The sequence below is a fragment of the Ammodytes marinus genome (genome assembly GCF_949987685.1).
Source record: "Ammodytes marinus genome assembly, chromosome: 1".
In the NCBI taxonomy this organism is placed as follows: Eukaryota; Metazoa; Chordata; class Actinopteri; order Uranoscopiformes; family Ammodytidae; genus Ammodytes; species Ammodytes marinus.
In genome coordinates this window covers 18394917-18420211 of record NC_137230.1, presented here as the reverse complement: position 1 = coordinate 18420211, position 25295 = coordinate 18394917, and the positions used below count along the sequence as shown (strand labels likewise).

The 25295-nt window shown below is 40.5% G+C and overlaps 1 protein-coding gene across 1 annotated transcript in view; it reads right to left on the bottom strand.

The window, feature by feature from the left end:
- tead1b (TEA domain family member 1b) overlaps positions 1 to 6516 on the bottom strand; it is a 33630-nt gene extending 27114 nt beyond the window's left edge. The window contains exon 1 of the mRNA XM_080032525.1: positions 6282 to 6516. Within this exon, the coding sequence (XP_079888651.1) occupies positions 6282 to 6438 (157 nt within the window). The 5' untranslated portion in view covers positions 6439 to 6516. The remainder of the gene's footprint in view (positions 1 to 6281) is intronic.
- Between the last annotated feature and the right edge of the window lie 18779 nt (positions 6517 to 25295).

The following is a 25295-nucleotide window of genomic DNA, read 5'->3' as shown; positions in this document are numbered from 1 at the left end:
AACGTTTGCCAGGACTGAAATAACATAGTTAGAAGGATTTGGTGCATTTGGTTTACTTTAAATTTAGGAAATTCCCGTTTATTCCCGTTAATTCCCAAAATTCCCGTTAATTCCCATAAATTCCCGTTAATTCCCATGGAAAGTTTCCAACTTTGAAAATTCCCGAAATTTTGCAACCCTAGTCACGACATAATAAACATGCACTTATTATTACTACTTTACGAGGATAATAACAGGATTGCTCAGATATGAATTTAGGCTCAGACCATAACACAGCATTGCGTATGATAATTTATTTGTATGGCTACAGTCTCCCTTTGTTGCCAGGGATGCTGTTCAGTGTTAAGAGACCTCTCTCTATTCCACAAACAGCAAAAGGAAGAGATGGCCGTCTCTGTTAGCAGTGGAGTGTAGTCCCTGTGCGCTGGATGAGAGAATAACACTGGCATTCAGATTCCATTCATATGTTGATTACACAAAATGGTCCCATCAGTTTGAGATGATCTCATCAGAATAAAAGTGTTTCATCAATGGGATATGATGTAATCAGAGTCAAACAGATGATTTCGCAAAGAGGGCACAGCAAGTGACACTGCATCTTTAAGAAGCCCAGAGTCTCACTGTGTTTTAGTCAAACAAAAGCAGCCAATTGGGAACGTGCAACCTGAAACCTGAAGCCCGCCTCAGAGGGCCTCACACAGACCTCAGAGCAGGGACACACCCCGTGTACTCCTGATTCAGGCAGGCAGAGAGGCACAGCCTGCTATCTAACCATTCAGTGCAAACACACTTCCACACAGGCCGACAAGAGGATCACAAACACAGACACACTGATAATATCGTCTGGCAAAATTTTTAATTCGGGCAACGCATTTACATTCTGCAATATCCCTAAGCATACCATTCGATTGAGCAAGCAATTTCCACTATAGGTCCCTAATGCGTATCCAATATGAACAGCATAAAATACAGAATATCTGCCTCAGAAGTTCATTTGTACCATCGTATCCTCTGACTAGCATCACTGCCGTTTACACCTTGAGCCCCTCATCAGCGCTCATGGGAAGCAGCCCTGTGAGGTGTAAACTCCTGCCACAACATGAGGATGGGAGCAGGAAACTGGAATCTCTCACACGTGTCACAACATGTTAGCTTGGTCACCACAACATGGGCACGAGTCAGAGCTGTGGTCTGCCCCCTGAACGAACCGTTGTGAAATAATAATATGCACTTCAAAATCAATTCTGCTGCACAGCAACAGGGAAGCTCTAAATGTAGTTCCATTTTGGGGCTGAGTCTCATTAGTTTTGGGAGCCACGCATGGGTCATCAGCTAAAGATATGTCGGAATTAAGTCCAACAAAACAAGGACGGTGAAATCATCTGGATCTGAAATCATCCATTATCCGGATGTTGGATGATGATTATTATTGCCCACAGGGCATTTTAGACCCATGTGTGCAACTCGTGTTTGCAGTCTAAAACAACAGGTGCAGAATGACAAACAACAAAAGGTTTGTTTATAGAGTTTAAAATATCAGATAAAAACATACAGTATACGTTTGAGCCCTGAGTAATGCTTGGGACCAATTAAAGAGTGTTTCACCCCAACAAAGGGACAGGAGTTAAATCTAATACACAAGGTGGAACATTCATAATCCCTGGAAGTCTAGGATTGCAGTTTCTATACAGTTCAAGTACATGACACATGGCACACATTTACATTATATGAAATCAGACCGTATGAATCTGTTTAGTTTCTATTTTCTCTCATGCTCTCAGTCTTAGATTAGCCAGGACATCCTATAAAATACTGTCTTAACATCAATCACATACCATAATACATTTCTGTCTGAAACAGAAACACCTGTTGAGTAGAGCATGTGTTCAACAAAACCAGGTCGATTCCATCCATTGACCTATTGGCAACAACCAGAACTGCGTTTGTCACAACCCGACCTTAAAGTTTTGAATACTCATTCAAAATGACTTCTTCCTTTGCTCATTATACCTGCATCAATGCCACTTTTTCCAACACTTACTCCCTTTGAGGAGGACACAAAATAATTGGACTTTTTCCACTAGCTCGTGTGTGAAAACACTGTAGTCTTGCACCGACAATGGCAGGGGAACAAACGAGGGATTATTCTGGAGGTGTGTGATGCCTCTCCTGCAACGAAGTTCCTCACACTCCATTCTGAGTCAATGTAGGTGACTCGGGGAGCCTGAGCTGATCCCAGAATTCCTCATTATCCGCCCAGCAGGGAGGATCAGGTCCGCTCGCTCTGTCTCGGAGCATGCTCGGCCCGGTGAGACGAGCCCCAGAGGAGCGCAGTGCTGCTGGGCCATCGGGGGCAAGCCAGGTCTGCTCATTATATCTAACTCATCCTTGGCATCTCTGCAAACCAAGTGCCACTTAGTTCCCACAGGAGGGGTCTGGGCTGGATCACTGACGAGATGGCAGAGCAAACAGCCGAGTGGTAATAAGAAAAGCTTTACATCAAGAAACGCGCGGACAGAGGTATAGTGTCCAGCAGTCCATGTTTACAAGGTGAATATATTCCAACATATAGGGATATTTGACTTATTTGGTAAAGGGCATTTCTTATTGGTTAGGATACATATATGTGTGCAATTACTGTAATGACTGCTGATACAATTTATGAGAACAGGATCACACAAAGGCATTAAATAATTCCTTAAAATTCCCATGATAGGTGAATATCTTCTTCATGAGCGGAAAGCTTATCTTCAGCAGCAAAAACAACAAACACACACAAAGTGCAGTGTAGACTACTAGTAGAGTATGTATTTACATATTTATTTGTGAGTAAATGGAATAAGAATCAGTTTTTCCTTTTTTTTCAACAGTAACTGAGAAAAATCCACCAATGTCATTTAGCTTGTGGGGCAAGTGCAAATACATAACTCAATGAATAAACATACAATTTGAGTGAAGCGTGTTGTTTCATTTATCGACTCTATTTCTGGGATAAATGAATGCAGCCTAGCACAGCAGGTGAATTATGCAAGTGCAGAGTCGTAGGCGTTTGGCTAGGGGCCAATAACCTCTATTCTCCTTTACTTTTTTAAATATTCTCTTAAGTAAACTCTGGGGCCTCGGACAGTGCAGGGTGACGCAGCCTATGCATATGTGGTGTCGTCCATACCATAAGAGCTAACACTGGTCTCAGCACATCCGCAACACTTCAGGTAAACACCACAATAAGCTAAGAAGCAGAAATTAGAAATTGTTTTGTACCGCAACACAGTTGCTATAGAGACTGTTGCTAATTAACTGCACTCTACCCCAGGATAACAAAGGGCTTAAGGGCACTCAGGGCGGCTCCTCTTGTGATGAGCTCTGTCTATGAAACACTATGCTACCCCCAGGGTCTCTCAACTACAAAATACCTGTCTCCTTGTAGTCAACTTTCATCTCAGATGCCACGAGAGGTTCTGTGTTGTGTCTGTCTGTGGCTGTTGAGAACCCTATGGACCTGGATTACAGCGCCATATCAGCCTCACCAGGGTAAACTCAACCCTTTCCCTCTTAAAAAAACAAATCATTGGATGTTTTAGACAAATCAATCCCTTGTAGCAGCCTGGAGGCACGCTTTATTAGATACTTGTCACCTCTGATGGCATGCAAAAGAAGAAGGAGAGTGGAAACCTGAGGCATCCTACAAACACATCCTAATCAGTTGAGTTCTCTTCATAATAAAGCTTTTAACATAAAACAGTTGTATATATTTTGCTTCAACAATAACCTGACTTGATCCCTTCAAAATAAAATGTGGGCTGCTTTTTCTTCAAGAAAAGGCCCATGGCATCTTTAATGACTCCCTAGATTTGGAGGATTGTCACAGTTCATGGCATGATGGGATTGGGACCGGGATGAGGCAACAATTGCATGGCTGAACTACAAGCCCCGTCCGCAAAAAAAGAAAAAAGGCATCCATACTGGTAGGCTACATACAGTATCAGAGTTTGTTCCAACATCCTCTGATATGTTAAAAAGCTAATTCAACAGACAAAAAGCTGACCACAGGCAGTCAGCAGAATTGTCAGCATTTTGCGTCAGGTAACCATGCATTAGGTTTCCTGTATCTTTGCAGTTTGCAAACTGGAAGATGAAAATCATTTTACTACTGTGTCAAAGCAGTTCTGTCTCAGTAATGGTAGAAACAACAGCACAATGATTCTGCTACTGGTGAGAGAGTGTGTAACCAGATACAACAAAAGAAAAAAAAACTCTCTTTTCAGAGTCCAGGGAGAAGAAAACAAGGATCAACATGTTTTTTTCAGTTTGTAAATTATAATTTCAGTTTGAGGTAGATTATCAGTGTTAGATATATGCCAGTTTCAATAATTTCTTATCTACTTATTTGTATTTGATTTAAAGCTCCCATATTATACACTTTTCGGTACTATTATACACCATATTATATGGTCTTAGTGGTCCCTAATACGTTTTTCTTTAATTGTTTGCTGAAAAAAACTTTCAGATAATTTATTGTACTATGCTGATGTTCAGCTAATCTCACAATGGCCTATTTTTTAAAAAGAGCTGCAGCTCCCCTCGTAAATATACAATCTTTGAGCTCCCCCAGCCCCGTGTCCGGAAGCGAAGCCAGATGCGCCTCGCCCTCTGTCTGTCGGGGCCGTGGACCAATAAGAAATAGGGGTGTGGGCTGCACAGTGGAAGCTTCTGGCTTTCCAGTTTGTGAGGTCAGAAATGAGGAGAATTCTGACTGGAGTATATTGGGGGGAGGGGTGGGGGTTTCAGAAAGGGGGAGAGTGAGAAAAGGAGAGATTGTTATTTTTTTAAATATTTTGGCAGTCTCTAGGCACACCGTGGACCCATGGATATGTTAGAACACATTTAAAAAGTGCATTTAGCATAATATGTGACCTTTAAATTAGAAGCACCTATATTTATCGTTTAATATATTTTTGAAGCTATTTGCAATTGGATGCAGGTTAAGTAAATCAACGCTGAATTACTTCTTGCCCCATAACCTGTCAAAAAGAGTATACTGTTTGTTCAAGAATATTTAATGCCACACAATTCCAGAGTGCTAAACCTATGCATCATATTGAGGACGGCCACTGAGTAAACATGAGACCCATCTACTTGCAATGCTCATTTCTAAACTCTACAAAAAGCGAATGGTCATGCTTTAATCCACAGCAGAGGGGCAGCTCCTCTGGCTGTACTGTTACAGAGGGAATTAGTGGAAGAGACAGTGGGGAGGGTCCTGTTGTCTGAGCCCACATCTTTGTAGTGGCAGCTGAGAGGTTTCACTGCAACTCCTAGAATTTACATTTTGTTTGGCCGGAGGGGTCACATGACAGCTGCAAGCGAATGCTCTGAGGGGCTTCCTGCTTTCACTTGACTCTGACAGGCTGTGAGACAGTCCAACAACACAGAGAGAAAATATTCCCTCTTTCCATGACATCACCCAGCCAGGAATGGGGGGAAATGGAGGGAGGAGAGGGGGCACAGCTGGTGGCAGCCGCAGTACCATCTGCTACTGACTAATAGTTCATGCTGCTTTACTTATAAACTTGTGCTACTGTGAACCAGAGTAGTGTCTGCATAGTCACCCCGATAGAGCAACATCACAGATTAATTTGGACAGACAGCCTTAGAATATTACATTATGAGACAGAGCTTGTATTGATGTATTTTTTCTTTTTTAAATGATTAGTTTGGCTTTTTTTTAAATACGCACATTCACTTGTTTTGCAGGGATTAAAATGACACGTTTGATACCAAGGTCACATCTGTCAATTTCAAATAAACTACAGCCAGCAGGGAATCCATACAAACTCCCATGTTAAAAAACTATTCCAAGGGGGTTAATGTGCCAGCCTATTTACTGGCAGGATGCACTTACTTCCCGGGCGCCAAAAAATATACCCACACACAGAAAAATACCAACTTCTAGTTTTTACATAAAGTTTTTGTACGGATCAAACTTAGAAAAAGCTGACTTTGCTACCTTTAGACTTCAGACTAGCTGTTTCTCTCTGCATTGTGTCTTTATGCTATGCTAGGCTAAACAGGGCGGCGTTGGCACTATTTATATACTATTTGTATATTTAAGGAAGACAGAGATGAGATCAATCTCATCTCATCTTCTCCATCCAAGAAAATACAGCATATTCCTAAAAGAGTGAAACTCTTCATTTCAGCGCCTTCATTTTCACCAATTAGACAAATACGGAACCACACAGGTGATGGGTTAAACCTCCCATTCACACATCTGTACTCACCATACATCTTTCCCTCATCAGAGAGGATGATTTTCCTGCGTCCACATGGAGGATAGATAGCCAGGGCCTCCTGAAAGCTCTGTTCAATATCAGGGCTCCACACGCCCTCAGCGTCACTGTCCATGGGCTTGTCTGCCGAGTCGCTCATCCTCTCCATGTCCTCGGCAGGGCTCTCGCTGCCGCTCCAGCTGCTGGGATCAATGGTGGCGGTTGGGCTCTCCAAGCTGACGCTTGGAACAGACTAGGGAGAGACCTAGAATTCCCATATAAAAAATAAAAAAAACATTACCACATGGTCACTCTCTAAAACAGAACAGGGGACATCTGCTTCCAAAAGAAACAACACAGTTGATGCTGTAAGCTGAGAGCACAATATGAAGCAAATACAGCCAAACAAACATGGACATTGGCAAGACTTGTGGGACCTTTTTTTTATTAAATGACAGGACCGGAAATGGTTACATTCAAAACTTGAGATCAGATAATTGCTTCAGACCAAGATGCATCCTACTCCTGAAAGATGAGGTGAGTCCCCTAAACAAACGTGTATAGCCTACTTTGGCTCAGTTAGTTTTAGCTTTATATCTTTTCATAAACTTTAACAAGCACTCAATCAGAATTATCACCCTAAAGGTACTAGTTTGATTCGTGGAGTAATACATCTGTGTATGGGGAATATGTGAACAATGATGTGCAGCAAGACTACGCTTCATTAATGAAAAGGGGGGGAAAGCATTGTGGCTACTTCTCTTAAGAGCTCAAGACACCAGTCAGCCACGGCCTTCACAAAGAAACCGCACAGCGTTTTTTAAAGGAAAAAAAGTCTGGAGACCTGAAGGCATCACAAGAAATGTACTGTTTACTGACTACGGCACAATCCTAGAGCCGGCCTCCTTTGTGCATCTTACCAAGCTATCCACACAGCTGGAGAAAGTCTCATCTCACCAGCAGCTATTGACAAGACGATCAAGCTACGGGGGTGAATCTACAGCTAATAAACTGAGGACTGCATCGTTGTGTGGTGACAGAATCTGGAGAACTATGCATTGGATGTCCAGTGACATTAAACAGCAGACTATCCCACATGTTATGGGAAATGGTTATATGATGTCAAATCGTAATGTACAAATGGGAATCCTGGCATTTTACTGAACAAAATGGCATGTCCGCACTAAAATAAGATTTAGCAATGCTGCGGGCCGGTATATACTGTGTATGAATTCAGTATTAATGAAATAGACATAATGTGAAAGCTTTCTCTAAAAGCTTGCAAGTGAACTTATCTGTTTGTCCAGTGGGTTATTTTGCCAGTGCTCATGAGCACGTTAACAATTTGAATATAACCATGGCGAGGAAAACGCACACAGTTTAAACCGACTGCTTAACACAAAGCATGTAAGACAAATATCTGTTAATTATGGGTGAATAAATAATGTAGGCAGCCGCAGGAGGGGTGTATGCTTTAAAAAGCTTGCTCTTAGGCACAACATCATGGAGGACTACAATAAATCTTCTCAAAGGCAAGTGATCTGGCCAGTTCCCAGAGGGGATAAGCAAAGCAACAAGTGGATAAAGCATCACTACCCTCGCTAAGAAGGAAAGTCTCAGGCTGTATATTACTAGACCAATTTCAGCTGTGGCTGTCTACACTGCTCCTGCTGCTGCTTCACTCACACTGCACAACCTGAAGGATTATTTGTCTATTGTTTCACTTCAACAATAAGTACATGATTATATATTGGGCCTCAAGCTCTGCAAGTTAGAATCCATTGTACACAATTATGGAGGACAATGTCTAATGTTTTGAATACATGCAATCAAAGTTGCTTACAAAAAAAAATCAAAGGGCGATGTCATGTCTATAGTCGAGCTAAAAACAAAACACAGAAAGAGATTTTATATAGAAAGAGTTTGAGTCGACCGCCTACACCCTTTATTCATGATCAGAAATACTTTAATGTTTTACTTCCTTTCCCAACAAATCACTGAGGATTCTCGCTTTTCTTAATCTCTCCACTCTTTCCAGACAACTGCTTCCTCCCTGAGCTAGATCCCATTCAAGCAGCACAAGCTCTCAGGAAGTGGGAATAGTAGCATATGTTTCTTCCAGCATGTCGGTTTGTGAGGGGGAAAGGGGGGGATGGGAGCAAGCTGTTGGGGAAAACTCCCAGAGAGCAGAGAGAGCTTTGACTGAATTCCGTTTTTGTGTGCTGACTGCTGACACTGCAGAACTAACTCACCAAGTGATGAGGGAGGGGAGGGGGGGGGGAAATCCCCATTTCAACCACTAAAAGCCTGGGACGCTTTCTAGATGTGCTCCTCTCTTCCCCATCCAAACGATGAACTCTGCTCATAATCACTACCAGCTTACATTTTCATGCCGAGATTTGGTTCTGAAGAAAATATTTGCTTCTACTGTATCCTCATCAAGCATCAGAAAACCCTAATTTGTAAAAGCTTGAGTATTGTTAGAAATGCCTCAACTTTGCATAGAGAATGTTCTCTTACTGCAAGTATGTTTCAATAATAAAGCTGTATAATGTAAGAGCAGAAATGCATTCCCACACTTCTATCAAAACAAAAACTAAAAAACTATAAAAATCTAGCGATCTTTGATCCATACATTTACGAACAATTGTGTGACTTCCTAAACCTCTTCCAAATATCTTTATTATTTCGTTGTGATACCTTAACATTGATATAGTGATACTTTGATGCAGGAGTGACTTTGTGCCCCTTTCCATCACATCCGATTTGAATTTTACACACTAATTGTTTCCCTCCTCTGCAGGTGCTTTCCTAAGGCAATCCATTATTAAACCTCAACTCCACCTACCATCCCATCTGACAAAAAGTCACTAATGTAAGAACAATACAATTATCATCTCAGCCAAAACCAAAATCCCTGTCAGAGAGATTCAAGTTGATCTAATTACGGATGCCGGAAAAAGTTATTAACGATTAAGTGCTCTCACCAGAAGGACGTCTCAACAAGTTAAAGTGAGGAAAAACTTCCCATAACAGAAACAGTGACGTATTGTGTGACAGCAACATCAACTCTGAGTCAAGTGGTTAGGAAAAACTTAGCCATGTGTAGTGAACTTAAATCTTGCACCTCATTACCAGAGATGGAGAGAAACAAAGTACATTTACTCAAGTACTAGACACAGCACAGCTTTGAGGTAATTGGGCATTTTACTTCCATGCTGTGCTCCAGTTCCCCTAAATTCTGATTGAAACACTGTTCCTCTTGCTCAAGCATTAACTATCCTGGTACATTGCTATACCGATTTGTTTCCCCACCCCAAGAGAGCAACTTGCCTGGCACCGCCCACCTACCTACTTCCACATTTTCATTTCTCTTCAGTAGTCAGTCTGGGTCTGCGGTATATTTGCGGGTTTTCTCAGCTAGATTTTTGTCTGGCCAATCAGCGAACAGAGGGAGTGGCTGAGAACAATGACTTTAAGGTCATGCCGGGTCTTGCTCCAGTTTTAGTTGTAGTCAGAAGCCTGGCGCATGAAATATGTCACAACCAAACATTATGCGATTGGTTGGCAGATCCAGAATGGCACTGGGCAGATCCAATAGTTTTAAAGTTCAACAGACACCCGCCTTCAAGTGAGGTAACGTTTGTCAAATTAGCGGTTCCAGACCTTCTGTACAAATGAAATAAAGTACAATGGTCTGGTAGGACCAGGCTTAAAAGCATCAAGAGAGGGGGAAAAAATTGCATGAATCTTAAAGTAGCTAGATCTCCAAGCATGTCTCAAATCACTCAGAAACAATATTTCTCTAGAGGGCTTTTCTCTATTATGAGATCAAATGAGAGTCCTCTGGATTTCTGATCATTATCTGATGGAAAATGAAACAAGTCGACCAAAACAAAACCTACAACACAGTGGAGGAAAAGGACTTCAACCCCACTCCCCTCAAAGCAAAGCCTGTTGTATTTGTGTATCATTGTGTCATTTTCCATTGTGTCATAATTCTCAATGTGGTTCAAATGCTCCCGATAAGGTATCAATCCATTGCAGGAACCACCGGGTCACGAGTGAAAGAAATAAAAGTTAAACCTATACGAGCCACACAGAGGTTCCAAAACAATCACTTTTTTAACATTTCGGCAAAGAAATACCCAGCTGTGTGTTCCACCTGATCCATGCATCTACTCATTCCTTTCAGGTCATCCAGAAATCCCTGTTGGGGCTTCAAGCACGTTTCCGCTCAGATAGATTCCCTGCAATTTAAAAGGTTTTTCTGCAATCTCCTAAACACTGCTTTTGCAAACAGGTCCGTATTCTTTTCCGAACAAACAGCTCGCTTTTACCTTTAAACATCTGCTTCTTTGCCATCTGAATAATGTCTCCTGTCTTGAATCGAAATTTGGTGCACATCCAAAATAAAAAAAATTGTTCTTGGAATTCTCCTGTGTCTTTATCCTGATCCTTTATTAAACACTTTAGCATAGGGTTTCAACTAATTTAGGATGGCATTGTTGAAAGACCTGTTTCAACTATAGCTTGGTGTCTGCAAATCACAGATGTTTAGAGAATGAGAAACAAATCATTTAATGAAGATGAATAAAGCATGGCTGCAGGCTAATGCAACAATTCAGCATATAAATAATTGATTGATGAAGGATTTTAGCATTACTTGGAAACTTGTTAACAAATATTGAATAATCATACATCATTAGCAACAAAACGAAAACCAGGGTTTCCCCCAGTGCATTCCAGGCATGGCGGCCGAAATGCCCAAATTAACCCTCACCATGCAAAGCATTTTGATTATTCAATTTGTTTTTCAAAGCCCGCACTCACATACAAACGGAGTGTATGTTCATGGTATTGAGTTTGGGGCTTACTTTCCACGGACTCGTCCGGTCGTGCAGACTGGGAAAGCAGTTTCATTAATACTGAATACAAAGGTCTGCATCAGTCGTGCAGTGTGTGTGTGTGTGTGTGTGTGTGTGTGTGTGTGTGTGTGTGTGTGTGTGTGTGTGTGCGTGTGCGTGTGCGTGTGCGTGTGTGTGTGTGTGTGTGTGTGTGTGTGTGTGTGTGTGTGTGTGTGTGTGTGTGAGTGAGTGATAGCGTGCATTTGTAGACGGCTGGATTTATTTTCAATGGGAAACACATTTATTTATTACATTGTTAAAACTGTTAAGTTATTTTGAAAACAGTAGGATGGTGTACATAGTATCAATATTTTTTATATTTTCAAGGATACATAATGTTTTTATGTTTTAAATTGAGAAATACATAGCGTATTAGAAAATGATCTCTTTATTCTCCTTGAAAACCAAGCAAATACACTCATAATACCATTTATTTGTTATATCACAATCGCAAATCGCAATATTGTCCACTAATCACACAATTTAACCAAATTTGCAACCACATGTGGTAGAATAATGAATGAACAAATGGATGTTGGGAAGGTGTTAATGATATATGCGGTGTGAGTGCATCCTTTTTCTTGTATACAATAGTATCAGAAAACATAAAATCAACCTATATATTGATCTATTAAACCATTTATCCTGCTTTATACACATTTTCACGTCAAAAGAAGATGTGCTTTGTTGAATCCTATTTATAAAAACCTTGAAATAATAAAGTATAAAAGTCATCCCCATCCTTAATATATTCTCTTTGCATCCCGTTTGCCATGCACGACATGTGAATAACCTAGCCGCGTCGTCAATGAAGACGGTCTCTTAGTGCCATAGAATCTGTGGACTAATTATGTCTGTCAAAGGAAGGTATGAATGTCACCCATAGACCCACTTGTGGCTTACAGATAATTGCATACTTCTGTCTTTGCAGGGTGTACACCATAGAAATGGCCTTATTTGTAAGATGGCCTGCAATGCAATAAGTGACTGTGGTAGCTAAGCAGAGTAGTAGCTGTGACATGGCATTATGGGAAATTACACTTACCGTGAGATTACATAAACCACTCACCAAACTGGAATCCAGCTCCTTAAATTAAGAGAACCCATTTCACCCATCAGACAGAGCAAGGTAATGAAATAGCAGATGAGAGGTCTCAAATGTAATTTTCCATGTGGAGTTCTTTTGTGCCGTTATCTCAGAGGGTGCAATAATGATTCTGTGAATGACTTTTTGTGCACCCCATAATGGCCCACAGTAGTTAAGGCCACAGTGCGTAAAACTATAATTACCATGTGATTTCTAAACTCAACATTTTCGGCGTGTTGTAAAGACTCGTCCTGGCCTTTGCATAATTATAACAGCAATGTCAAAAGTATTCCATTTTAAGCAACACGTAACCAGCTATGAACATTTACAATGACAGGCGTTACTGAAATTCCATTTAGTTTCTAAGTCCCTAACAAAATGAATAACCTTAAGAGAAAGATGTTGATGGAATGAAGGATTTGACAGCAGGTCTTTGAAGGACCTTGACGTGCAGTTAGAGCGGGGACACAAAATACAATTAATTAAAAAAAATCTATGGAAATACGCCTTACCACTCAAGGTAAAGTTCAAGCATGCAGCCACTGTTTAAAATGAATCAATTAATATGTTGGAGCATACACTTAATCTGCAGCAATTTCATTTAAGGAAAGAAAATAGGGTGAATGGCAGAAATAATTTTAATTACCAGAATCATGTGGAAAACATCTAAAAAAATACTTTATAAAGGCTGTCAACAAAAGAATGTCAGGACAAAACTATTGATTCTTGATTAGATTTTCCTTTAGGTTTCATGAATAAATCTGCAAAGAATAGATGAATGACTAAACAGGGTTTTCAATACTAATTTCCAAGGGTTCTATGGGAGAGGCTAAAAAAAGCTTACTTATGCCGCCTGTTATTGGCAATGGCCTTGTGTTTATTTCATGCCTCTTTGAACGAGCAGACCTAGGTGCCGTATATCTGTCTGATATCATCCCACTCAAATCTGAGGCCTGGATCCCACAGCCCAGCAACTGTCAGGCCACTGTGGGATCAATCTTTGTTTGCCAGAGAATGGGATTGATTTAAAGGTTCTGTCAAAGCAGCCCCTCAGACTGAGAAACAGGTAGCAACAACATGACCTGGACAACATCAGATATGTCGGCAGCCTAGAAAAGAAGCAAATCTAAAAGATCCTCCACTCTGAACGACAGAGGGAACATTGACTGTGAATCAAAGAGACAACGCATTTCTCTCTCTGAGGGTGCATCCATGTCATGCGGGCAATACCAAAACAAAACATTTACCAAATAAAATATGAAATGTAATGAAAGCTCCAAAGACGTTTGACAATCAAACATTTGCAGTGCATTCCAGACACAGCCTACGCCCCTGTCACACTGGCGTGGAGTGTGAACGGAACACATAAAGCTCAGGAAATTAAAGCTGTAAATAAAGGTCCGTCAGATAAAGGATCTGCTGACACTTATGAGAGCAGAGCAGGCCGAGGGCTGGCCACCGACTCATTCAGCACGCGTGCGAATGGGCATGAAAAAACAAATCACAGTGATGAGCATGAAGGCAACCATTTGCATTTGGCTCTGCTCAGTACACATCCACTTCCATCTCTTCTATTCTTCTTTAGCCATCATTTGTACCCGTATATACTTCTTCCTTTGTTCACTCTACGCATCTGCCTTTTCCTTTTTTTTCTGTTGGCAGAGATACTGCATATCACATTAAACAGCATACTAAGAGGTGGAGCCAGGCGAAATCATATGTGATTTTCTTTCATACCAATTATGAATAATGTGACTTCAAATTGGGGACGACTGTGGGTGCATTAAGAATAAACAGTATATTTACACCCAAATACTTTTGAGATATCGTCCTTAGTAATGTAGATATGCAAAAAAAAAAAAGGTAAAAGATATAGGTGGCAATTTTACCATTTTCATCTGGTTGAACATAGGCATGAGGACAGAGGTTCCCCATGTGGGAGCAGGACACGCAGATGAAAGCATACAAAGATCCCGAAAGAGTAAAAGAAATATAACAATGCCTTTCCTATTTTTATGACTTCTCCTTGTTCATGTGCACTTAGAAACCAAACAATAAGGTTATCTTGACTTGTATAGATTCCTGTAATTGGAATTTTTCGGACGTTCAGTGGGTAATGAAAAATAAGGATCCAAGGTTGATATTTTTGTAGCACACTGAGCAGGTAGTTATGAAGTTTCACAATATGCTAAGACACTATGTGCAGATTTCAGCGCAGCCAACACTGAACATCATATCAACCCTTGTTTTCTTTTTCCTTGTTTCTATTTCTAACGTCTATAAGGAATCGAAATCTGGTTGAAAAGATAATCACTCCTTAAAAACAAATATACTCATTTGGAAGATTGAAGAAACGGTTCAAATAAAGATACCATTAAAAGAGTTTAAAGGCATACTCGATGATTCTGAAGAATGTTTGTTGACAAATCACTTTTTGTCGAAATCAGTGAATATCTCCTTACAATCTCCTACCTGTCCGTACTGTGTGGGGGCTTGTTTACATACCAGTTTACAGAGCCTAGGCTATGTAGTCGCATAGACTTTTCTTTTTAGCGCACACACAGTACTGACAGGTAGCAGATTGTGAGGAGATATTCACTGATTTTGACAAAAAGTGATTTGTCAACAAACAGTCTCCAGAATTACCTAGAATGTCTTTAAAGAATATATTTGGAGATATAATATTTTTTTCTAATTGTTAACTTATCCCATGATAAGACAACTCATTGATCATTCTTAGGCAAAGCCTGAAATACTTTTTTTTTTAAGTTTTCTTTTACACTAACAGTTAAGAAAAATATAGAAACCCCTACATAAGCTCTACAAAATGAGATAATGAAAGATGTATTGTTGGTTGACAGCACAGCTTGCCCGTTATGATGATGTAATTAGACACAAACAAGACTCCTCTTTGAGAAGGGTCAACAAGTTGGGTCCATGAACTAGACTAAAGAGAGAGGAGGAAAAAAAACTGTTTTGGATAGCACTGCTCTCCGTTGCTGCGTCCCGGCTCGGATTCCAAACTAATTTACCGGGCACAGCCTGCATATTAATGTTGAGAGCTTACCCTCCAGTCTATCTCTTCCTCCACTGAATCCAGGGCACCTCCAGCGCAGAGAGAGAGCTGGCCTGATCTGTGTCAGCCATGATAACAATACAGCAGCCATTGATGAAAGGTCTTGTGGGAATTTATTACAAGCAACGACTGGGGAAAACGGTGCCAGAGAGACTGAATAACCCACATTTGAATACAAGCCACAAATTATACACAGTTTCAGTAAATGAAGTGGCTGTGTGCCTTTGTTCCATGGGTTTCTTTTCACTAGCGGGAAGCCGAACACCACTACCGCTACCATGGCCAGCCCTGAGAAAGGAAGTTGTTGAAGCCGAGATTTCCTGCTTTCATTGTGGTTTAGAACTAGAAAATGTTTATAGTGGTTTCAGAAACTGACTCGTCTAATGATTCATGGAGTACATTTTGCTTTTCATCTGTGTGTGATCACGAGGCAGCTCATTTATTTCGTCGTTTTATTCAAATAAGAATAGGAAGAAAAAGTACATCTTGTCCAGTGTCTAAATAACTTCTGAGGAACCACACGTCAATAATGAGTGGTTAAGGCATTATGCTGCCTTTTTTTTCCATCGCACATGACTTACACTGCCACATGTTTAAAATTATAAGGCTATAATATTAAAGTGGTTGGACTTCAAAGGGCTAGAGGTGAAACTCAATCATCTGGTGTTTTGCATAAAGCTGGTCTATTACTACTCCAGTAAAATGGGATTCAACTTAAACACATCCTGTCTTCCATAAGTGTGTGTGTGTACAAAGAGAGAAAAAAATTAATGTGTTGCATTTACTAAGGTGGTTGACAGGGCCAAAGTGCATTCGGTAGCAGGCAGTCGTTTTATGGCTGCAGGACTGAGGCAGATTTACTTAGATGACGTCAGTGGCTCTGAGCCAGCTTTTCCTTTTTGGTGGCACTCTCTGCTGGTCTCAGAGGGCCCTGCTCAAACTGCTGAGCAGCAGCGCATACTCGAAAATTCCCTTTCTAGACCAGGGTTTACCTCAGGGCACACACAGTCCGGATGCCTGCAGGAGTGTCCTCTTTTTAAAGTGTGCTTGCTTTGACCAGGCAAACACTTATGTTTTGATGTGATTCTGCCCATTCCAAACATCACATCTAATTACACGATTAATGACTCAGTGTCCAGATTCAATTACGGATCGCAGATCTTTTTTCTAGCCTGTGATTTTCATAACAAAAGAAATAATGATATTGTGTATTATCATTTCAATTCAAATGTGGAACACATAATGTGTTCACATTCCCATGAGGAACGGGGTCATGAAACAATTAAAAAACATGTCATGTGGAGGTAATTTTTTTCTAAATATCAACTTCCAGTTTATACATGTTATCTTATGGATTACAGTCAAAAACACGATGTAAAACCACAAAAGCCTGTAACCCCCAACAATAACAAATAGAATCGGAGTTATTAAAATATCTCGACAAAAGACAGCCAAGTGTTGAATGAATAACCAAGATGGAGAAATAAAGTCATTGTTTTCTTTTTGGACAATACATGTCTTCTTCTGGGTAATTTAACACTTGTAGAAAAAGAGAATCTACTGCTATAAGTTATAACTGCATTCTAGTGCATAACTTTTATTAAACCCGATACATCAATTGATATTTGGGGCTAAAATGTATATTTCAATGTATGATTTCATCTGTTTGCACCAGAACTCCAGTAGAAGCCCAACATAATCCATTTTAAACTATTACTATTGGAATAAAAGCAATCCTGAGAGAATAAATACATCATTGCTCTATGGAACCTGTTGCATGCAGCGCAAACCACACAGCTGCCTCTCTTCAGTAATGACTCACACACACACAAGCACACACACACACACACACACACACACACACACACAACACAACACAACACATACAGATCGTAATGTGTGAATAATAAAAACTGTCAGAAACCATTTGAGGTTATTCTAAAATATAAGCTAATGACAATAACATGAGTGGCAGAAAGTGAGGTTAGGATTCCTTTGGTTAGAATAAAAAAAAAATCAGTGCCTCCATGCCAGTCTAGGTAAATGTGGTTATATGTTTTAAACAAATATGGGTTAGGGTCTACGTCCCTATACTATACTAAATGGTACATATGATAAGAATATCTAATTAGTGTAATTGTATGCAAAGACTCCACAGTATTGTATATTATTGCATGAACACATAAAGAGCTTCAAAGAATTTTAAATAAATGTAAATTTTGAGGAGACTGAAACACGATGCCCGGCTCACAAGAAGCCATTGCTGGCAGGAGAAATAAAAAAAAATTGTTGGTAAAAACAAAAGCAAAAATTTATATTTGCAATGTTTGTTTGACAAAAGAAAAAGAAGCGCAAAGACATCTGACAAATGTTTGGCCCAAACATGTATTTTCTGAGTCGCCAACCGCTTGAACGATATTCAGTGCGGACGACCGAAGAACAGAAGAGCCTCACTCTGTTCCGAGACGTGACACAGTCCACTCTGCGCTTCACAAAAGCACATTATTCTGTCCACACTTGACAACAGATAGACTACACTCTCTGCAGTGCTGCCCTCAGACCTCAACAAGGCAGCGTGAAAAGGAACACAACCTGAAACGGGCATGGAAGTTACACATTGCCCGTGAAGCCTGCGGAAGATATACTGTATATTCAACAGCATGAAAAGCCTTTCTCAATCGGATATTTATCGGTTCTCTTCTTCACTCTCACCTGTTTATATGATAATACAGACATCTTCTTTTTTTATCGTAATGGAAGAGACATATAAATACTGTAGTTCATGCTTGATTCCAAATTGTTTAAAAGTATAAGACTAATCTAAATGTACAGAAAGCCATAGGCTCAGTGTCATCATAGCTGTGAATGTTGTGGTCTCCATAACAATGCTTGTTAATGCTTAATACGCTGCATGTCTCACGCTCCAACAAACAGCCGAGGGAGTTTGGAAACTCGGTTTAAGAGGTAAAGTCTCATTCGGTCAAACAAAGACAACATCTTATTCTTGCATAAATGTTATGCAGGCTTCCGTCCAACAGGTCCACTGGTTGCATAAGCTGAAAACAAAGCATCTATTTCTACCCGTGATTTTGTTTCTCCCCTTCCAAGTAAGCAGATTTACACAGTGACTTGTCTGAGGCTAGGCCGGCCTGACTGCATTCAAACAGTTCCACAGAAATGATAACAGACCTTTCACGTTAATTAAAGGAAAAATATGTTGTGACGCTTCCATGTCTTCTTTGCGTTTATTTTATTTTGTACAAAATTAAATGGGAATGGTTAGCAGTAGTCAGCTGTTAGTGAATCCTCGCGCCTACAGTGCCGAAGTATTAAGATGTATTTTTTATTTAATTTTTTATTCTCACTTAAAATAATCAAGTAACCCACAAAGATGCCTTCATTGAATCACAGCAGCATATCTGAGACATGTAAAACGTGGCCTGCAAAGCAAATCAGGTCTGACAACATAAAGCAGGAAAAAAGGGGGAGATTAACCAAAGACTGGTACAAAGGGGGAGATCTCTCAGTGTTTGGTACACAACACTTTTTAAGCCAACTTCTACTGTTGCTAATGAACGTGTTTGACCCTTTTCTCATCCCCCTCTTTGCATAATAGCCGGTGGTGTTATTTTCCCAGAGCCCACGAATAAAGTGAAGGGGATGAAATGATTGTAAGGACAGAGTAAAACTTTGGGACACACACACACACACACACACACACACACACACACAGCTGGCCTGCGGTTAGAGAGGGAGGGAGGTAGAGAGAGGGGTGTCTGACTTTTAGCTGAGCAGGCAAATCCCAAAGTAGAGGAAGGAAAAAGAAAACAATGAAGGAAACCCCAAATAAAAGCTCCATAAATATGAAACACCAGTGTAAGCTGACTTAAGTTAACTTAACCTAACCCTATAGCTTACACACGGTCATGTTCGACCATTTGAATACAATTGTAAAACCCCAAAAGCAACGCAAGAACCCCAAAATGCAATTTACTAGCCTACATTATTTTTGTTACGATTATGTTGTTGTTGTTTTGGGATATAAACTACTCAGAAAGGGACACATCGGATCTTTAATCCACCCCCGAAACACGGGACAATAAAAAAAAAGAGTCTGGGTTAAAGCTTTCCCTTCAGGGTCTGTTTCGTTAAAAGTGTTACAGTAACAACATGGAGAGTAACACACACGCGACACACACATAGATAGCCTACAACATACAAACACCCCGGCAAGAGAAGTAACAATCATGAACATAGAAAACATTTACTTACACAAAAACTTCGACGGCGTGTTTTTTTCCAAAGGAGCGTCAAACGTGTTGAAGCAACAAGTCTCTCCGCTGTGTTTTCTTCCGAGTTCGTCCGAAAATGCTCCGGTGAAATCTCCAACAACTCCCGGTCGAGCCAACTACGGAGAGGGAAACAGCAACGTTTTCAACCGTCATCTTGTTGTCAAAAAAATAATGTTATTCGTGTTGTAATATTTTTGTTGTTGCCCCTGAATCTCCCCCGCTGAGAGTTGTATCCCAAAGATCTAACACCAAGGGTCGAGCGCCGTCTGATGCTTTTGTATGGGCGTACAATCGCACAAAAATGTGAAAAATGTCAAAGATTTTCGCTATGTCAAAGCCATAGGCTGCAACAGAGCGTGTTCAAAGTGAGCACCCTGTTGCAACAGCGACCGGAATCGGCCATCTATCTGTCTCAGCGAGGGAAAACAGACGACCTAACGTTACTTATAAACGCCGTGGGATACCCAAAGTAGTAAAAATAAAAAATATTTATAAAAAAATAAGCCAACATTTTTAATAAATTGTCCAATATTTACCAAAGACGTCAACTAAACCACCAACGAACAGAAGTCTACAACCCAGTTTTGGATACCTGCAACTACCATTGAAACTTACCTCGTTATTGATAGCTCATATAAAAAATGTCCCTTTCTGTTGTTGGCAATGGGATGTTGCAGGTTTTTGTTTTTTGTTTTTTTTAATACTATGTCAAGATATTCTGGTGTTTCTGGGCCAGCCAGGAAGGTGTAGGTGAATCGCTTCGCGCACTGACAGAGATGCGAAGAATGCTCGGAATGAGAAGAGGAATGAAATGAACGCAGGGAGCGAGTTTGCGCCGGGGCGGAGCGAGAGGTGGCGTCATCCCGAGCCCCAGCAGCCAGCCTTGGGCAGCAGCAGCAGCAGGGGCAGGGAGGGTACAAAACATCCCGACAACCGGCGCCTTCAGGGACACCACCCGGGACTCAGATTTTGCAGCTCTGCAGCCGTAAAGGCCTCTGGAATAGTCAGTGAAGCTACCAATAGCTCTCAGAGCAACACAAACCCACACACCTATTAGACAAGGAAATTGTATGTATGAAGAACATTTCGTGCACAGGACGAACTCAATGTACAAACAGAGCAATCATAGGACTAAAAGAAAACTATGTAATAAACAAATAGTTGCACACACACACACACACACACACACACTCTCTCTCACACACACACACACACACACACACACACGCATGCATGCACACACAGGTCTACATGTCAGATCGAAATAAAATCAAGAAACTTTATCATAACAACAAAACGAAAATGGTTTGGGCAGATCGTAGCTCCACTGGTAGTCTATTCCATCTATGTGTAGAATGGTAAGTGGTAGCACTAAGGAACTATTTTAGTTATTTTGATAATAGAAAATATCTATCACAGCTGCACAAATATGCTACTTTTCAAATTGAATACATTTTATTTGTATAGCCCATTACAAATAGCAATTTGCCTCAGTGGGCTTTACGGTCTGCACAGCAGCATACAGCGCGCTCTATCCCCTCAATTCGGATAAGGAACAACTTGTTTTGTGAAATATCATATTTAAAACATATCACATATGCATGAATTTTGCATGTTTTTGTTGCAACAAACAACTGAATAAACACACTAGGCAACTAACACGATCTTTTTGGTCATAATAACATAAACAAACAGCCTAATTTAAAGGTTCAGTAAGCGGAATGGTCAGTTTAGCTAACTTCCTGTCACTGACTGCAGTTAGCAGTCCCCTCCCTCGTCCCCACGTCACTACATTAATGCACTGCGGTCTTCAAACAGCGAGTTATCTAGCATCATCTCAGATAAGTAAGTGTGATAAAACATGATAAAAACCATCAAAACAGACATTGGGAAGGATTTTTACCTGCTCCGCCATTGTAAGCACATAAACATTCACCCATCTGTCGCTCTGCACGTGCACCGGCAGAGAGACGGGTGCTGGTTTGTAACGTTCTCTCTTGTGGTTGGATATCAGTTTTGGGATCCCCGAAAAGTTTATTTGCCGATTACATGCAGAGCGGGTGACTGAGAGATCGGCTTTACGAAACGCGCACACTATATAAGTGATCACTGAATGAATAAAGAGCGATTTAACAATTATATTAACATAAATAAATGGCTTACTTCACCTTTAATTACCTTAATTAATTTGAATGTTGGACTGAAAGGGGCACATACATGTTTTCTTCTAAAGACAAACTTCTGTTTTTATATAGCACCACCTCTATATACATCTAGAGTGAAGCTTGACAATTTGATCCTTAGCCGTAATGCTCCTTTGAATGTTGAAAAGAGCAGTGTTGAGTCAAAAACTGGTCATTGACCCAACATAGGTAGATTGTGCTGCGGACGTGCGGGCGATGTTGAAATGTCAGATCAAGACCCTCGAAACATACTCTCCTTGATCATGTTTGAAGTTAATTTTCTTTAATCAACTCAGGGCAACCATATTTCCTACAGGACCTAAAGGCAGCAGTTGACTTCACAGGACTTGACAAATTCAAACAGGAGAGAGGAAGGGAGTGTTTCAAGGAGGCCTTCATGCATACTGGGCGTGGAGAAACCTTGTGAAGATCAAACCACCAGACTAAACAAACTGTTTGCTTTAACTGGGTATCAATGTAATGCAAATATAAACCAACATAAATTCTATACATTTGAAAGATTATTAAATTGCAATTATTTTAAGAAAAGTTTGTTAAGTTGTGTTATCCCCCTCTAGAACATAACTGAGCTGAAAGAAATTAGGTTCTTGTACTTTTAGTAAACAACTTTTATCCTGATGGAAATGCAACGTTTTTGCTAAAAGTCATTGGTTCAGAATATAGAGATGATTTTCTAACAATGTTCTCAGAACTGCTATATGATAGCATTTTTCGTATAAAGGCTGAGTTGGCCGTATTCTATAAGTGCAAGTTCAAATAGTTAGATAGAAACCCCAGCCAAACACACAACAGTGGTCCTGTCTGAACAGGTCGTCCATTAGAAGCCAGTGTTTTGACACCAATCCTTCAAGAGAAAAGGGATCTATGAAGATGAACGACTACACCTCTGAGGACATCCATCAACACCTTTTAACACCTGTCTGTGCACGTTAAGCTGACAGAGAAGCACGGGGTCTTTTCAATGCATCTTTCTTTACTGCCATTCTTTCTATTCCATTACTGTTGAACATGCACTCTTCAAGGTATGTCTTACCAGGAGTCACTAAAAACAGTTGTTAGCATTCATATCACTTTCTCCATTGTGTCGGCCTTTCCCCTCAATGACATATGTTTCATTCTCAAATGGCAGCTGTATGTAGGACGTCTTCAATGAGAAATCCCAGCATTAGCACTATCTAGGAAACTATACAGTAATGTTTGAAGGCCATATGTTGAAAAAACAATCTTAATGTATGCAGAGAGTTCTATTTTCATGTGTGTCACAACAATTCAGAAAATGCTCTCACATGTGAAGTCGTCAGTGCACGAGGCAGGGGCTGCATTTTGTGGGTTACTGAGCCAAATGATAACAGTTCAATTATGGATATACTGTATGAATTCCTGGTGTTTGTTGTTTTGGTCATTGTATTTTTTTTAATCACCCATGGATTTGGCAAAGGGAATAAAAAGGCCACCAAACAGTTTGCTAGAAAACAAATAGCTCGCCCACCAAGCCCACCCCTGCGACGACATTGTTCATGCACAGTTGCTCAGCTGTTGTGTAACAGGGTGTGGCCACGTGACCCAGCGCAGTGGTATAGGCTGTACAGGTGGCAAATGACTGAGACAAGACTGGTAAATGTGTCAGCGGGGAATGAGCGCGTAAAATGTGAGACAGAGAGGGAGAGTCACATGTTTAAATGCATGCTCCACTTATTAAAGACAGGTGGATACGGTCCACACCTCTGCAAATATACACACCTCACAAACACTTTACAAGCAAAACAGATACTGTGGCAATCGAGTACAATGAAGCTGTGCCCTGGTGTTGACACACAGTGTCTATATGTTCATCATTATTAGATACATTTTGTATAAGTCAAGTATCTACAGTCATGATGAGTATCAAGCCTATTTATTTGCAATTTAGTTTGACGGTTTGCTACTGTCAGATTATTGATTTTCACCTTTCTGGGTTATTGAGCACACCATAGAATGAGGCAGATAGTTTCACTGTGTCCCAGTTTCTCAGGGTTGGATTTGGAGGATCTATGGCAATTAAACTTTATTCTTTTCACCCTCTGCGGGATAGGTACAGTGTTTCTATATAAGTGTACTGCTAGCTGGCCGTTGACCTCAAGGTCAGGTAAACAGGGCCCATTGTAAGGCCCTTATCAAAACAGTTGATACTGCACTTTTGTAGTGCATCTTCTCAAACTAATTATTAATTAAATTACTAAAAAACATTAACAGTTGCACTTGACACAAAGTGACCTGCCATCATAGACCCTCATAGACTGTGTCCTCCGCAGACGTTCATACAGTTCTCATAAACTTAAAAAAGCAAAAACGGTCCAAGTGATGCTTTCCACTTCCAATTAGAAAAAATAAACAATTATATACAGTATATTCTTTAATTGAAAACGTTCTGCTGCATTTAGCTTGTCTGTACGATAAGGTTGCAGACCCCTCACCAAAAGGGAAACGTAGGCCTTGCACGTTCAGATTACTTCTGCATTACTCACACCGGTAATGCAGGAGTAATCTGAACACTCTCCTGTACTGCACCTACACTGCACTGCGTATAAACAAATGGTCGATTTTTTTCCTCCTAAAAACTGAACAAAAATGGGCTAATGGAACTGAGCCCGTCCTGTTACAGCCTCACAGTCGTTCAGGAACAGCACTATAATAACAAACACTTCTGGCCGTGCAACATGCTGCTGTTTCCAGGCTATCACTCCTCAGTTTCAATAACTAATGAGAACTATGGGCCCAAGGGCAGGTCATGGCATAGGATGGTGCTTTTGTAGTGACGGCCACACGGTGTGTCTCCTTTTATACAGTAGTCCCTCACATTGAACCAAGGTTTTATCCTCTTCTTTGATTACCATTCTTTCCATTTATTTTTTGATTTGCAGTCAAACTGGTACATGCAATTACATTCCCTATAACATCTGTTGCTGCTTCCAAGCACATTGGCATCCAAATATGTCAAACGTAGCAAAGACCTGTGTGGTAAACAAGATGTGCATCAAAATGTGCAGTGAATTGCCTCATGTAAGCCAAGCCTTGTGTTGTCTGCATGTAGTTACTGTTGTGTTAATGACGGCTGCATGCTGTAGGTTGCACAAAATCTCTTGCATATCCCAATGGTCTTACCAACCACGCTTCTGTTTTTTTTGCAAATACATTTTTAACTGTCTTGCAGGTATATGGTAAGATCCACCCTGGATCTTGCCATTTGTAAATCAACCTCTAAAAAAAAAGTAAAGTAGGTAAAAGCAGGACAAATTCCAGACCCTTAAGGATACTTAATTTTTTTGTCATTCACCAATGCCTTCACTCTGCTGTGTCACTCCGAAATTCATGCTATTTTTCAGCTGCTATAAAATATATCAGTGGACTCTTTGGTTAGCCAATTTGGGAGCTTGGGGACACCACAGATAATAACAGCTTAATCATTGAATGCATGCTTCAG